The 16,846-nt window shown below is 48.5% G+C and overlaps 1 protein-coding gene across 1 annotated transcript in view; it reads right to left on the minus strand.

Annotated features, from left to right (window-relative positions):
* The window catches only part of pdgfrb (platelet-derived growth factor receptor, beta polypeptide), a 37,926-nt gene that overhangs the window by 13,817 nt on the left and 7,263 nt on the right, over positions 1 to 16,846 (minus strand). The window contains exons 2-13 of the mRNA XM_035409797.1: positions 8,143 to 8,223; positions 7,317 to 7,592; positions 6,336 to 6,593; positions 5,780 to 5,910; positions 4,933 to 5,098; positions 3,696 to 3,879; positions 3,177 to 3,292; positions 2,731 to 2,854; positions 2,136 to 2,347; positions 1,432 to 1,526; positions 948 to 1,080; positions 468 to 572 (exon numbers count right to left, since the gene is read on the minus strand). Of these exons, the coding sequence (XP_035265688.1) occupies positions 468 to 572; positions 948 to 1,080; positions 1,432 to 1,526; positions 2,136 to 2,347; positions 2,731 to 2,854; positions 3,177 to 3,292; positions 3,696 to 3,879; positions 4,933 to 5,098; positions 5,780 to 5,910; positions 6,336 to 6,593; positions 7,317 to 7,592; positions 8,143 to 8,194 (1,852 nt within the window). The 5' untranslated portion in view covers positions 8,195 to 8,223. The remainder of the gene's footprint in view (positions 1 to 467; positions 573 to 947; positions 1,081 to 1,431; positions 1,527 to 2,135; positions 2,348 to 2,730; positions 2,855 to 3,176; positions 3,293 to 3,695; positions 3,880 to 4,932; positions 5,099 to 5,779; positions 5,911 to 6,335; positions 6,594 to 7,316; positions 7,593 to 8,142; positions 8,224 to 16,846) is intronic.

The following is a 16,846-nucleotide window of genomic DNA, read 5'->3' on the forward strand; positions in this document are numbered from 1 at the left end:
CTTTGTATATAATGCAGTTATAAATGCTTAATAAATTATTAATGACTGCCTAGTACATTACTGAAGAATGGAAACATACCTTTCCAATATGAGTCAGCATTAATAAATACTAGTAGATGCGTTACAGTCTGCAATATTGAGATGAGAATATAATGCAGGGACAGTACCTTATTAATACTTATCATTACTTATATTGAACAATGAACTACAAACCATGAAGCACAGTCAGCATTGTCTAAAGCAGGTGTCACTGTGGGTGTAGGGTTTTCGTTTTAACCCAGCATTACATCACCTGATTCAACTAATTCATCGTGGTCTTCAATCAAGACATTGATTAATAGAATCAGGTGTCTTAGCACCCACACCTGCATCCGCCCTGTTCTGATAAGATGGGACACCCCTGCTCTGTAGCCTGTGGCTGGCGTTCCTCTATGTTAGAAAGTAAAGATGGCGGCACGGGCACGTACATTTGAGCATTTTGACGGCGACTTTGGTGGTGGACTGCGAGTGGCCGAGGCCGTAGGCGGTGGCCTCCACGACGCGGCCGAACGCCCCCGACCCCAGCGTGCGACCTGGAACACAAAAAGAGGGGGCATGTTTCGGGTTTTATAAAAATTAAAAAAAAACCCCCGCTCACACTTTTCTTAAAGTGGTAGATTAAATGCCCCAGAGTTTTTTTTCAGGAGCACTCCAGATGGCAGTGCTGTGTAACCGCTAAGGGAACTCGGCTTGCAGTTCCAGGGTTGCAGGTTCGATTCCCAGGTGGGACACTGCTATTGTGTCCTTCACTAAGGAGCTTAACATGAATTCCTTCAGTAAACATGCCAGCAATATAAATGCGTTTTATATTAAGAACATTACATAACAGCAATGTCCTTCTGAATAGTTGCATAAATGTAATGAACCCCCCCCCCCCCCCCCCACTTTTCCCCAGGCCCCCCCCTCACCAAGGATAAGGCTGTCCCGGGGCACCTCCCAGGCAGAGTCATAGGGCAGGTGGATGGGGTCCACGTAGATGTACTCGTGTCCATCAGAACTGACAGACTCGATCACCTTCCACCTGATCTCATAGCGGGGTTTCTGAAACAGACGTGGGAGCGATGTGGAGGAGGCCATTTTACTCAGTCCCATTTTTTAATCATGTGAAACGCAATGGACACGTATCAGAGAGCTTCAGCCCTTTCCTAGCTCTTCTTAGAACAATTTAGTCTCGATCCCTCAGCAGAGGCACTCAGCACAGGCTACTAACACAGCAACAGACAGCACAGGATACAGACATAGTGACAGTCAACATAGGATACTGACACGGGGACAGACAGCAGAGGCTACTGACACAGAGACAGACCGCACAGGCAACTGACTCAGCAACAGACAGCGCAGAGTACTGACTCAGTGACAGACGGACTGACACAGACGCAAACTCAGACTCACCTTCCTCCATAGGGCGATGAGAATGATGGTGAAAATCACAGCTAAAACCACCAGGGACAAAATGGCCGCCAGCACAGCCACCTGGGAGAACAGCACTGTGGGAAAAAGAGTCCATCGACTGTGACGGCCATAAAAACGTGCTATATCAGCCAGCCACGAAAACCACTCTGATGTCACAGCACTACCTCACTGTGAAACAGTTGTAAAAATGCACTATAACCACCACAGCACCACACCCTGTGCATCTATAGATTTTACAGGGGGTGGGGCAGCCCAGTGAATGGAAGTGGCTTTCTTGTGGTTGCAGCGCTCACACAGTTTTAACAACCTCTTAAATTGGATGACGGGTTGAGTCTTGCGTTTTAAAAGCAGCAGCTATACCACCCTATGTTTCTGATTCTTATCTTTGCAATTTTATGTTAGCCGAGTGAGGCTAAGTCTGGCTACGTACCACCAAGCACTGAGGGCTAGCAGAAAGGTGGCGGTTAGAGAAGGAGACAAAAGAAAAGTTTGAATGCATGTGGGGTTTGCAGTGATTGGACCATACTCTTTGAGGGGCAGGGTGTGTCTCAGTGGTAGTAGCTGCCTGGAAGTCAATGTTGACAGGTGAAAACACCAAGGAGCATCATCACTGCGGAGGGAAACCGAGTTCGACTACGTGCGTTCTCTCACAGTTTTTTTAAAAATTATTTTTTCTTACGTACTGTGTGAGACCAGCTTGATGTCCCTCTCTCTCTGCCCCCTCTTGTTGGTGGCCTGGCAGCGGACGGAGATGACCCTCTGCAGGCCCTGGAAGGTCACCACGCTCCGTGCCTGGCTGATCTTCAGGACGTCGTCGTAGCTGACGTTCGTCTGGATGTCGACGCTCTCGGGCTCTGCCACCAGCGGCTGCCAGGGCATGGTCCCGTTGCTGCACCTGGAAGGGGTAAAAAAAACCGAACATAAATCACAACAATAAACTTTTATTTACATATCACCTATTTCAAAGCCCTTTAGAACAGGTCAACGTGTGATATATAAACAACAACATTAAATGGCAGATGATAAATAGATGATAGATGATAGATGATAAATAGATCATAAAGAAGTATTGTCATACAAGACGGTGTGTACATGTGTACATTTACAAACGCAGGCTCATTTTGAAACTGAGGCACTTTTCTGTTTGGACAAAATGAGTCTATGTTGCAGTTCATAACGGCTTGCTGACTCCCTAAAAATGTCTTGATTTAGTGTTTTTTTAAAGTCGCACCACTGCCCTCCGGTGGTGGAGGGGAGTAATAGATCAGGCAGGCTTACTTCTGCCTGCTGTCACAGCTGAACCACTGGATCCGCGGCGGAGGCACCCCCTCTGCCACACAAATCACACTGTGCCGCCTGTCAGCCAGCGGGTGATCGGACAAGTTAACAATCTGTGGGGGAACTACAGAGGACACACACACAGGCATATGCACACACACGCACACACACATACAGACACACACATGCATGTGCACACATGCACACACACATACACATGCACAGGCACACACGTACACGCACGTAGACAGATGTACACACATACACACGTACAAACATTCACACACATGCATACACACGCACACACACACACAATGTTCTGTCAGGAATCTGTGTGAACACTAATGTTCATATTTCAGACTGCTAGGTTGAGGACTGCTAGATGCTTGTCTGGATGGCTGAATCATTGCTAACAGTGCCATAGTGCCATTGAATGATTTCCTCACCTTTGACCTTCAGGTCAAAGGTCAGCTTCTTGACAGCATCCTCATTGGCGACGGTAATAGCGTATCGACCCCGCTGTTCCTTCTTGACTCTGATCAGAGTCAAGGTGCTGACATACCTGCACACCAGGAGAAACCAAATTATTTTTTTTAGCACACAATACACTCAACCCACCTCCACATATGTCCAGTCACAAATCTACACTCTGATGTCCTTCCACTTCCTGGTTTATCCGTTTTAGATTTAATTTGTTTATTTGAAAATGGGGAGGGCGAATGCTTCACTGCTAAGAGGAATTTAATCTGCTGTCCCTGTGCAGGTAAGAAGTACATCCATCCATCTATCCATCCATTATCTAACACGCTTATTCCTGGTCAGGGTCGTGGAGGGTGCTGGAGCCGATCCCAGCATACATTGGGTGAGAGGCAGGACTACACCCTGGACAGGTCGCCTGTCCATCACAGGGCAAGGTAAGAAGTATAATGTTATACAACTTACAATGCAGTTTTTCTTGGTCTTACCTGGTCTCATCCATTTGTTTGGTTTCTATGGAGATAGTATCTCCATGGAGATCACCGCGGTCCATGGTCCAGCGCATTGTGGGCTTGGGGTAGGCCTCGATCTGCACCCTGATTTCAATGCTCTCGTGTAGCTGGGCTGAAATGTTTCTTCTTCCGGCGTAACTGATATTCACAAAGCCGCGTTCTGGGGAGGCAGAGGTTTCTCATAAAATATTTGACACAAACCACTTATGTACCAGTTTGGGGGGCAAGCAGGCAAGCTTTTTCATTGCAACAAAATCATGTTCTAAACCATTACCTGTTTAAAAGTGCATTCTCCTCGTATTATTATTATTATTATTATTATTATTATTATTATTATTATTATTATTATTATTATTATTATAGGAAGATTTAATGCTATGGTTCCAGGGAAGTGGAAGGCAACAGCACTACTTCCCTGTTTGGGCTTCGACCCCACAACCTCCTGATCTGGCACCCAGTGCCCCTAACCCCGCAGCTCCAGATTGCTGCCAGACGCGACTCATTTTTTCAAAAATCCTGTTCACAGTTTACAGTGTCCGTCAAAAAAAGCCGGGAATAATAACAGGCCTTCCTATTTAGCTCTGCCGGCCTGGGCCGGGGCCCCTCGTTTACATTTCTGCCAGGGAAAAGCAACAGGGGGCGGCAGTCACACGGATCACCTCGCACGCCCAGCCAAGCTGAAAGGGGCGCTACTGTACCCTTCTGTCTCTGGGGGGGCTTTCATAAGAGGGGAAGTCTGATTTTGAGATACCTCGCGTTAAGATCAGCTCGGCGTTCGCAGACGGGGCTGACAAACGTGCCCGAACGCCCCCAACGAAAAGAAAAAGAAAAAAAAGACACTTCGGTCAGCGACTCTCACAAAAAGGCGCCTCTTTCACTGAGCGTGTGTAAATCTTTTTAAAAATTTGACGACTCAGCGGAACCTTGACATAAGATTACCGAAGCCAGGAACAGTGTTGGAAATTACCGCTAAATCAGCTTTTAGTTCAGCTTTAAATGCTTGAGGAAGACCTCAATATTTTACCACACCACTTCATCATCGCCTTTTTTTGGTTTGCATTTCATTGCCTGAATTAAATTTGGAATTGGCCCCGAACACCGAAACCAACGTTGATTTTATTCGTTTATTTTACAGAAGAGCGTTGGGTACCTTTCGTCTGATTTTGGAAAAGAATCGTTTAGGACACACCCCTGTGCGCGCAGTCAGACTCACCGAGGACGGTGACGAGGATGGCGTCCGAGGCGTTTTGGTTCTGCATGTCCTCTTTGACGTTGCAGACGTACCAGCCGGAGTTGTCGAGGGTGACGTTGGGGATGAAGAGGCTCGAGCGCATGCTCGTGCTGGACAACACGTCGGTCAGGGGTTCGAGTTCCAGACTCTGCGGGAAGCGAGATCTAGTCAGTGTCTTTATTATTGCCGTGACAGTAGCGACAACATCATAACAGTAAATATGCCCACAACAACGGACATGCCCTGAAAACATTAAGAGCTCAAAAAAGCATTAAAATCATTGAATACTAAAAATGTGTTCCAACGATGTGCACCCCTAAAACATGGATGGATAAGGAGCGAGTCCATGCCAACCGATATATTTTATAGTGTATTAAGAAAGCCAGAGACTGCTGGGATACAGGAGCATTTGATCCCTGTTGGACTCCTGTATGTACTCTGATAGAGCTGAATTAACACTGGCAGTTTTACTGTGCCCACGTATGCACACTGAACCTCACAGATACTGGACCGTGGTGCCCACCCATGCACAGGGCCTTCACGGGATGAGCCACTCAGCAGCACCACTGCAGACAGCTTTCGTGTGTACAGCAAGCGAGAGAGCAGAGAACATCCGCCAAAAAAAAAAAGAAGCCACCTCCATCCATCGAGGTTTCGTTTTCAATGTTTCGAATATAATCACGACCACATTTTCATCAGGGTTTTTCACAATGGTCTGGAGACGTAGGCGGCGGGTCCAGCATCTTGACGTGATTAATGCCGCCGCGGAGACCGTTCGACACGTGGGCCGGGGCTTCAGGGAATGGCAAGAGCTGAGCAGCCCACTCACTTCCATGCGTGGGTATTCCCAGGAGAAGAGGACCAGCTCCACGCCCTCGATGGTGCAGTGGACCGACAGGGGCTCGCCCTGCTTCATCACGGTCTTCGAGGCGTTGACGTGGGGCTCCAGGTTCTCTGGGACTGAGGCGAGACAGAAAGAAAAGAGAGGAAGAGAGAGAGAAGACTCTGTAAATGCTGGAACCAGGTCACCGCGGCCACGTCGAAACAGGCTGTTTTCCATCTCGTGTAATTAGGCTCAGATCCAGTGTGATTCCAGTAACACTCAATCCGGGCAGCTTGGAATGCGTATTGGGATGGAACATCGAAAAAATGAACCTACAATTTTAGTTCAGTTTGTTAAACCCCTTTTGTTTTTTGTTTTTTTTAGGTTTTCTCCATTGAACATTTTTTAGGTTCACTGAAATGAACCAAAACATTTTCAATTTGCGAAAACCCCAAAATATATTGGCGTGACATACTGAGGTAAAAAAAAAAAATTCCGTTTTTTTTTTTTTTTTTCAGTGGACAACACTATGGGCTCAGACTACGTGCTGAGGAGGGCCTACCCAGGATGGTGAAAACGTAGAACTCGACAGAGTTACTCCGCTGGCCGTCCAGCTCTCCCCTGCAGAAGTAGCTTTTGTCCTCCAGGTGGGCGGTGAACCCTTTTAGGGGATGGTACTCCCCGTCCAGCGACGTGTTGCCCGTCGCCTCGTACAGGGAGACCTTTATCTGGGGGTTAGTCACCACGCAGGGCACCGTGGCTTGGTGGCTGGTCCGCGTCACAATATTGTACTCGACGGGAAGGAACCAGACTTTGTCGTCTAGACAGAACGGGGGGGCAGGAGGGGAGAAATCAGCATTACATTGCGTTACATTACATTTATTTAGCAGACGCTTTTATCCGAAGTGACGTTCAAAAAATGCATGTCAAGGTCATGTGCAATTAGCAGTTTGGAAGTGCAGCATTAATGTTAATGTTAATAATGCTGGATATCCAATTACCCTTTATATCACATTTGGTGTTTATTAATTATTAGTAATGAATGTAGCACATTTGTAGCACTTTTAATTGTGACATATTTATTATTTGTTAATAGAGTTTTAATTACCATGTTACAATTTATATTTTACTATTGGTAATACCATGTCTATAAATGTGTGATTCATTTGTCCAGATGCTATTTCCCTGGATTAAATTTTCTTACAAATAAAACTTAAGTTTGCAGGTGATATAAAATCTTTTTATATCAGCCATTGAGTTTCTAGCACTGGAATACTGCAACCATATGAATGTATCCATGCCAACACATATGCACACATATTCATTTTAGCACATAATCACACATTCATGCAATCAAATCCATGTTAACACATGCAGGCCAATACATCCCTTCTATCAGATGCGATTGAAAGTGTCCATTCTATGATGTACACGTTAACATATCTACGCCAGGGCGTGAAACGAAAGACACATCCTGCAGCCGGGGGTGTGACAAGCTGTCCGGCGAAGCCAAGCGTGAGTGCGCAAGCAGCGTCAACCTCACCTGGGACGAACACCGAGACGTTTCTGGTCTCGCCCGCGTCCGGGTCGACGCAGGTGTACATCCCCGTGTGGGCCCACGTCGCGTTCTCCAGCGCGAGGTTGCTGTGGGCGGGCCCGTGCGTGACCCGCACCCCCGCCGCGTCCTGGAGGCCGTGCCTCCAGGTCACCGCGCCCCGCCCCCGGCAGTCGACGGAGAAGCTGGCGCCCGCGCTCAGGACCACGACGTCGTCGCCGGGCGAGAGCTCCAGGGCGCGGCCGCCCCCGCAGAGCTGAAGGGCTGCAAGAGGAAAGGAGGCGCAGCAGCAGAGGTAACATGTCTTTACGGTCTGTCAACAAAACAGCTCTGCGTGTGACAGAAGCCATCTTGAAAATTTGACACGGGAACGAATTGTGCTATGAGGTATTTGAAAGGAGTGCAGTTTGTGTTGGTCTACGATACGAGCGGGAGACAATGCAGCATAATGGTTAGGGAGTGGAATTTAGAAACTAAGAGGTTGCAGGTTCAATTCCCAATGCAGGGCACTGGGGCTGTACCCCTGCGCAAATCACTTAACCTGGATTTTTTCCGTAAATATGCATCTGTAAAACCGGACTGTTTGCAATGAGCGTAAAACTGTGTAAGTCACCTGGATAAATGCGTCTTGTAAACATAGGGCTGTACCATATATGTGCGTGTGTTACGTGGGATGCATGGTTTCGATTGCACAGAATCATGACGTTTCACCTTTCCAGCTCTGCCTCAATTACTACTACTCAGTTGCTATACTTGAAGATATTGGATGAAATTGGGAGTCAGGCTCACATTAGCCTCTGTGCTAGTTTCTCACCTGCAAAAATGGCAGCCAGAGACACTGCCACCCTTGTGCTTCTTCTCTTCATGGTAGAACAATCCGAAGTGTGAGGAAATTCTGTGGAAAAATGCAAAAATACAACAATGCATTTAAACACAAGGAAGCGCACAATCAGATATGGGAAAGTCCAGGGGTCAGAAAGTAGAAGTCCATGACCATGTGTGACTTTGGTGTGTGGAAGCACTGAGTGAAATTTCAGTTGGGCACCATGAGCAAAGCACCAAGCTTCTCAATGGTACTGCAGCAAGTTACAACTGCCATTCCGGAAGGATTACACTCGAGGAAACTGTCCCTGCCGCCAAATATTTCCCGCCCCATACCCGTCATACCACACCGCCTTGACTCCCCAACTTCAATATCAGAAAGAACTCCTTTCTGGAACCAGGAAGGGAAATGTGGAAGACTTGGATTTCACAGCGTTGAGCTGTCTCTTGGCGTGTCCCGCTCTGCTTGTGTGTCATTAAGTAACTATCCGGCTTGTGTTTTACCTCAGCATATCTAAGCTATTCCTCACTGTGTAAGTGCATAGCAACGGCAACATCGCCAGTTAGCACGCCAACAAGATGGACACCCTTGATAGATGTGTGACTGGTTCAGCTCCCCCACCCACCCCTTTTCTGCCTAATTGTCTTCACCAAAAAAAAAAAAATGCTCATTGCTGCAGCCAAGAACATATCTCTCCTCCTAAAAAACGTGGGATATCCAGCAGCTGGTTCTTTTCCCACCACAGTCGAGCTCGCTCTGACCTCGGACTGAGGAAGGCACTTCTTCTGCTGCGTTGGCGAGCGGACCGCGGGGGCCTGACTGGCCAGCAGGGGTCGCTGGTGAGCAACAACACCCGGTCATCAGCCTGTCGGGCTGCTGACCAAGTCCAATACCGGATCACGGGGCCCACCCACGCTCTGAAACAGTGCTTTAACGGGACAGGCTACCCAGCAGTCCCCCACACAGAAAATCATTCAACCAACTGTCTGCCTGGCTTAGTTTATTGACTTTAGAAATATATAGGTGACTTTCTACAGTAGTGTTTTCAGGCCAATATTTGAGATATGAAACACCAGCAAAACAAAAATAAAACATGACACAAATAGTGACTGTGGCCACTAATTAGCCACGACGTTGTACAGGACAGCCGTAGCGGTTGGGCCAATGCCTGACTGGACCCGCCCCAGTGACCTCAATATCTCTAACCCCCCCGCCCCCCCCCTCCCACTCAGACTTTCATGCAGGGAGCCAGGACGTTTCCGGAAAGGCGAAGACGTCGGTTAATGTAGGACGACCTCTGGGCTGGACCTGTCTGACGCACAGCATCTGTCCCTCGTTGTGTCTCCAGGCATGTGAGCATGACCAGTTCTTCAGCAAGGCTGACGAGGACTGTCATCTTAGGTTCTGTTATAAACAAATCAGCAATCTCGTGGGGCTCCGTTCAAGTGATTACTTGTCATGCGATTTACATCAAATAATGCACTTTGCCCCTGATTTTGTTTCTTAAAGCAGGGAAAGAGTATTCATTTTAAGGAGACTGGGAAACAAAAAAAAAGTATGATCATTTCCGCTTGGAATTTTTTAAAGGGATTTTCCAAAGACGAGACCACATGTTGGCCCTAACTTCCCGGAATCTCTATTTCCTTTTAGCCTCTGAAGTCAGAAGAGCACTTCACGGTGAAAAGGAATTCTGTTACTTTCGGTTGCATCATTCTCCCAGCCACAAAAACTACAATAACAGTGAGGAGGTGGGTGGGGGTGGGGGGTGGGGGGTGGGGTTTGGGACAGCAAACAGTGTACGGGAACAGGCGACAGCTCGCCCTCTCAAACACAAACTGGGCTCCAGCTGTAGAGCGCGTTCTGGTAAACACTGCTAACAAAACAAAAAAAACACAGTGGCTTTTTTGTGTCCTTCCGTGTTGTTTTGTGGTCTGTTTCCCAGTTGTTTGCCAAGAGATGCTGTTAAACTTGTTTTCAGGGAGGAGTGAGAGCCAGAAATGGGGGGGTCAAGCTTAGTGGGGAACACTCTCCTATTGACTGACTGTTGTCCATCATCATCATTGTCATCATCATCATCAACATCATCATCAACAATCTTTATTTGACCAGGAAGTCACACTGAGAATTAAACTTCATCAAATGAGACCCCAGCCAAGATAAGACTAGTGTAATATGGCAGCCAGCATGTCTGTCTATACAAGAAGATTGTCACCGCAACACTACTTAACATAAAACTTATGACCTTTGGTCTTAATAGGATTTAAAAGTAATTTAAGATCAGTGTATGTCTAAGATCATTCATTATCAATGAGAGAATAATAAAGAGATTTACATGACAATAGCTGTGCCGTGACTTCACTTTTTCTTTTACAGTAAGAACCTTCTCTTCACCTTAATCCCCATAAAAATGTGTACTGCTGTTGACTGGCAGCTTACCAGATGGTCCTGGCAAGTTCTATGGGACAAATGACAAACGAACTGCATGAGTTTCTCATAGAGAGAGAAACAAGAGGAAATGCGTTCCAGAAAGATATCGCTCACGTTACATTTTTGGATCAGATCGCGTTTCTGCGATTCACCTCATGCCGTTTTGACGACGCACATAAATTTTTAAAGTTTTGTGTGTTTTTTTTTTAACATAAATATGATTTACAGACTGCTGGAGTGCTTTCCCTGTCACAAGCACAGCTGCGACGCTGCCGGCTAAACGTTTGTTGCGTCCTCTCTCTTTAAGCTGTAGGTCGACAGCATGATCTGCGGTCGGATTCCAATAGCCTTGTACATTTCCAAGGTGGACAGCCTGTTCCCTGGAGGGGAGTTAGTTTCGCCACGGAAAACAGGAGTTCCCCACCTCGTTTCGGCCAAAATTTGGCTAGGGTTACGCTGGCGTAACACCAAGGTTGTGTCAACCCGACAGATCGATCAGCCGACCAATCAAATTGTTCCCCTTCAGAATACAAGCTGTTACGCAGCACTTGGCGAAGTCAAAATGGGGGAAGAAGGTGATTAACATAAAAAAAAACGAGTCGAGCTCTTTCAATAAAACGAACGCTGACTAAGGGCAACTGACGGTAAACGAGCAAAAGAAAGAAGGAGAAAACAGAATGGATAAGCTGAATGAATGAGAGAGACAGAGAGGAAAAAGAAAAAGAGAGAATGGGTTGATGGGGGGCTGCTTATCCAAAGAGAAACAACGGACCCCCAGGAGACATTGGAAACGTCAATGCCCCGACCCCCCCCCCCCCCTTTTTTTTCCCACCCAAATAAAAAATAAATAAAAAGCTATACAGTTGCGCATAGCGGACACACTCGGAGTCTCAGCCGCAGCCAAATTAATTACACCCCCGGTCCAGCGGAGTGGAGCCTCTGCGGTCAAAGGCCATATTGTTCTGTTCCTTCTCACCACGGTCAAGAGAGAGAGAGAGAGAGAGAGAGAGAAGGGAAAAGAGATAGAGAAGGAAAAAAGAAAGGGAGGAGGAGGGGATCGAGATAGAAGGAGGGAGAGAGAGAAAAATAAAGAGAGAAGGAGGGAGAAATAAAGAAAGAAAAAAGGCAGGAGAGGTAGAAAGAGAAAGAGAAAAGGACAGAGACAGAGAGAGAGAGAGAGAGAGAGAGACAGAAAGAAAGGGAGAGAAGGGATAGATAATACTTCCATGAGTAACTCCTGTGTCATAAGCTGTGGGAACAGATGCAGCAAGGCCAGCAAGGAGTGAGGGGTGGGGGCACGGGGGCGGGGTCGGGGGGGGGGGGGGGGGTGGGGGGTAGAGGGCAGTGGGTGTGTGTTGGGAGGGGGTGGCAGCAGGGGTCTGGAATCAATTAAAGGCGAAACGCTGGGCTGGGAGCGTGAGCGAGGGTGGGAAAGAGAGAGGGGGGGAGGGGGGATGAGCGGCGGAAGAATAGAGCCCAGGGCGAGCGGGCGGGCGGACGGAGGAGTTTTTTCCCGCGGAGGGAGAAACACACACACACACACACACACACACACACACACACACACACACACACGCACACACACACGCACGCGGCGGCAAACCTCTTACGAGAGACGAGCACGCCGCTCCTGCCCAGCCCACCATGCTGCAGGGAAACAACCGCTGACCAGATGCTTTTACACCCGTCCCTTCAGTGAGGCGCTGAAGAGGGATCTTTGGATGTGCCTCAAACAAGCCCCCCGAACCCCCGAACCCCCCCCCCCCCATCCCCGCCCCCGCCCCCCCAGAAACATTCCCCCCCTCTCTAAAAACATGACCCCTGACTCTAGCGTCGGCGTCCACCTGACAGCCATAATCATAATCAGAGGTGGAAAAATCCAGGTTCAGAGAGTAAAAGTCCTCCTCCTCCTAGTGTTTTGTTCCAGTCGCCTGGATTTGCTAATTAGCACAATTCCTCAGCCTGGAGGTCAGAACTAATTAGTGAAATCAGCTGGGCTGGAGTTCATGGGTCGGACGAAACGCACTGCAGGACTTTTTTTCACTTTCTGACCCCCTGGACTTCCCACCTTCGATAATAATCAGCTGCGCACATTCACACGTGTGCTTTCAGCGCTAACTGCGCTGACGCTGGAGTCGCCCCATGTGAGGGAATGTGAGGAAACTGTTTACGGCGTGTGCTGGGTTCGTATCCCCCTGTAACTGGACAGCTCGGGGCAACAACGTCCTCTCGCTCTCCTCTCCAGCGCTGCCAAGAAAATAGCTCCTGCATCTCCTCCCACGCCTGATCGCTTTCCGGCGAGGGACAGCTAAATAAACGGACTTGCGGCGCACGCCCCCCCCCGCCCCCCCCCGACCCCTACATCCCTTTCGCTCCTCAGAGGCCCCCGAACGCACTGATTTTTGTGCTTCATTCACACACCACCCCCTCACCATGTTGGTTTACATTTCGGATTCCCCAGTTTTAACCTCTGCAGCTTTCCCATGAACGGGGTGGGGGGGGGAATACACTGGAGACGCTGGTGGGGAGGGGGGACAGAGAAACGCAGCCACCGGGGTCGGTCGCCGTTTCCCAGAAGGCCACGCTCCGGGCACGTGAACCCCGCGGGCCGACGTTAGCGTCACACGCGGGTCACAGCGAGCGAGAAAACAACCCGTCGACACCATGACTAAGCTCAGAAAGCTGACCAATAGGAGGGTTGCGTCTGCGTTGCGCTGGTCCGCCGGCTCTTAGCTGTTTAATGAATCAGAAATACTTTTGATATCGGGTCCTGAATTAGAAATTTAGTACATAAATATACACGCACTAGCACAGTGGATTACAGACTCATTCCGGGACCCACCTCACACACTCCCACGACCCGTTTTGGGGTCCCCGACCCACAGATTAAGAAACACTGCAGCGAGCCAGTGATCATTCACGTAGGCCCGGAGAGTGAAAAATGTGAAAATGAGACATTGGAGCAAAGGCAAGGCCGTGTTATTATTGTACTTAAAATGTCCGGCGCAGGAAAGAGACTGGAAACGTGGTGTTTAAGTAGCGCGAGGGGGGAAATTAGCACTGACAGAACGTCCGCTTTAAAAGGAGGGCTTTTCACGGGGAAATTGCCCCTTGAAGACAGGGAGAGATGGGCAGACTTACTATGAGAGACTAAGACTGGGGTGGGCCAGTGTTGGCCAAAGGAGGCCACATGTTGGAAATACTGGACGTCAAGTTTCAACAGCAGTGGAATCCTCCCAGCCTGCGAAGCAGCAATTATCCAGTGAACATTTTAATTCAAATGATCTCAAATATGATCCTAAAATGTAGTGGTTGTATTAATACTTGCATCGGGAAAGCCAATTCTCTTCAGAGCAATGTCGACCTTTGCACAGGAAAAAAAAAACAAAGGAAAAAGAAAAATCAAGCCAAGCTGCTCCTCAAATCGAAATTCAAAGCATGGCTCGAGTGTGCAAAATCGAGCCTTTAGAAAAACCTGTTAACTGGCTGAGGGTGTTGGCGAGTCATGACTTGCCCTCTGCTGTGTTACCCCCCCACAACCCCCACCCCCCCCCCCCCCTCGAGATCTCTGCCAAAGGGAGCTGGTGCCGTGCCCGGCTGCAGTTTGTGCCGTGCCAGCCTGATTCAACACACATGACGGTAAAAAGCAATGGACGGATGACAGCAGAGCTGGGAGCCGGACAGAAATACATGTCACCGTCCAGTCATAACACAGACTGCGAGCCGAGCGCTGAACTCAAGCACAGGGTGGCGTGAGTCAAAAATACACGGGGGCGTTGTCGTCTGAAAACTCAAGGAAAAAAAAAAAAACAGAACTTAACTCTATAATTTTGTGGCTTTTTTTTTTTGCGCAATTGTATGTGAAACACCGGTAGAGGAGGACGCTGTGCGAGCTATTTTTGTTCGACGTTCTGGATATTTTTGAGCTGTTGATGCAGGTCAGGTTGGGGGTCTGACTTCTAGAATGTTCTGTGGATGTTTTGTGACGTCATGACCTCCCTGAACCTTTTCATCCAGTATGTTATACTGGTGCATATAATCAAAGAATTAATAATAATAATAATAATAATAATAATAATAATAATCTTCTCAAATTTTATTATTTGAATGGGCCAATGTACTTTAGTCAGTCGGTAAGTTTTTTTTCATGAAAATTCAGTAAGTCTGTCTCTGACTGAAGATGAAAGACAAGATGGGGTACGACTCAGCATACACAAAACCCTGATGAAGTCTGTCTTTGTAAACGTCCCGGTCGACCCTCATTGGCCCATTAGGGATGTGAATGTACACAAACTCAGCGGATGTGCTGTACGGAGGTGCAAGCTTTCCCAGGGCTGGCCTGGGAACGGGCTGCCATTGGTTGGGGGGTGGGGGGGGGGGGGGGGGGCTGACCCTTCCCGACGTTCCGAGTCGCCCCGAGCGTCGCTGGCTGACATGAAACTCCGGCCCGGAAGGAATCATTTGATCCGATCCCTCTGTGGGGGTCGGGGGGGGGCGCAGGGCGCGGGGGGGGGGGGGGGAGGGTGGGGGGGGGCGGGAGGGGTAGAGTATGTACACGCACATATTCACCCCGCGCATTGTTTGCACTGCAACATCTGGCAGCGCGGCGGAGGACGAGGTGGGAGCCGTTTCCCAGCCTCCGATGACCAAGCTGGGGCTCGGGCGTCCGCTCCTTTCAGGCGCGTCCCGCGGGGGGGGGGGGGGGGGGGGGGGGGGGGGGGGGTGGGGGGGGGGGGGGCGGCGGCGGGGGGGGTGGGGGGTGGGAGGGAGAATAAAGACTGTAAAGCGTCAGAGCGCGGAGAGAGAGAGAGAGAGAGAGAGAGAGAGAGAGAGAGAGAGAGAGAGAGAGCGTGGCACATCTGTAGTCCCGCTGCAGCACAGCTGGAGAGCCTCGTCTTCCTGTTCTGGGACTCTGGCCGCCCCCCCCCACCCCCACCCCCCCCGTGTGTGGGTGTGAGAGCACGGTGGGACGGGGCCAAATTCGGCCGCCCACTAGAGAGCAGAGTCCAAAGCTACACAACGCAGCGAGTGAAAACAGCCCCACTGCAAGATGTAACACAACCCTAACCCTAACTCAGTCCAGTCAGCTAGACTCTGGAGCTGGGCAACACATGATTACCCCATCTGAGCTCTACACAACTCAGCAAAACTCAACACAGTACAACACAACTCAACACAACTCAACACAATACAACACAACTCAACACAACTCAACGTAATACAGCACAACTCAACACAAATCAACATAATATAACATAACTCAACACTGTATAATAGAATAGTATTACACTCAGCTGAATTTAATGCAACACAACGTGATTACCCATCTGAGTTCAACACGACTCAATAAAACTCAACATAACAAAACACAACTCAACACAAAACTATATACGTCAGCTGAACTCGTCTCAAGGTATCTCAATGTGACACAATGCAACAAAACTCCACACACTGCCAATCAGTTAATGTGGACTCAATCAAACACAGCACATGGCATTCTGATGCTACACAAGGCAATGCAATGTAGAAAGCATGATGCTGATTGGTTCAACCCAACTAAGGGAACTCAGCTCAGCGTAACCGAACACAATGCAGTATGTGCAATATTGCTGCATGTCGTTTAAAAAAATAAATTATTGAGGTGGCTTTAAACAAACTTGTCTTCTTGGTTAAATATACAGCAGCACATCCAGGTTCTTTTCCAGAGCGGCCAGGTGGAAATTTTGCTTTATGACTATTAAAAACCGGTGCACTTCAAAACACCATTCATTTCCCCTGTTTTATTACAAATGAAAAGAAAAAGGTCACAGATAATTTACCCTTTGGCCAAAATTAAAGAGTAGCCCACTTTAGCAGCAATTCTGGGCTTCACAACATAAACTCCACCTATGTATAACTCCCTCCCCTCCCCCCCACGCCACCCCCTCCTTCTCTCTCTCTCTTTTTGTGCAGAGTGTTTACAGATAAGCGCTGAATTTTTCTTGGAAGCTGTCCACCCAGCGCTGGGCCTTTAAGCGGACTGTGGGAAATGTGCGGACGACGAGACCAGTTAAAATAAACCTGTGTTTTTGTTATCTTTTCAGAGGGGACACGCTGTAATCCCCAAGACAAAATGTCCTGCATAATCCACGTGTGTGTTTGTGTGTCGTCTGTGTGTGTGTGTGTGTGTTTGTGTGTCATCTGTATGTGTTTATCATCTATGCGTGTGTGTGTTTGTGTATCATCTCCATGTGTTTATCATCTGTGTGTGCGTGTGTGTGTCTGTGTC

The sequence above is a fragment of the Anguilla anguilla genome, chromosome 3 (assembly GCF_013347855.1).
Source record: "Anguilla anguilla isolate fAngAng1 chromosome 3, fAngAng1.pri, whole genome shotgun sequence".
In the NCBI taxonomy this organism is placed as follows: domain Eukaryota; kingdom Metazoa; phylum Chordata; class Actinopteri; order Anguilliformes; family Anguillidae; genus Anguilla; species Anguilla anguilla.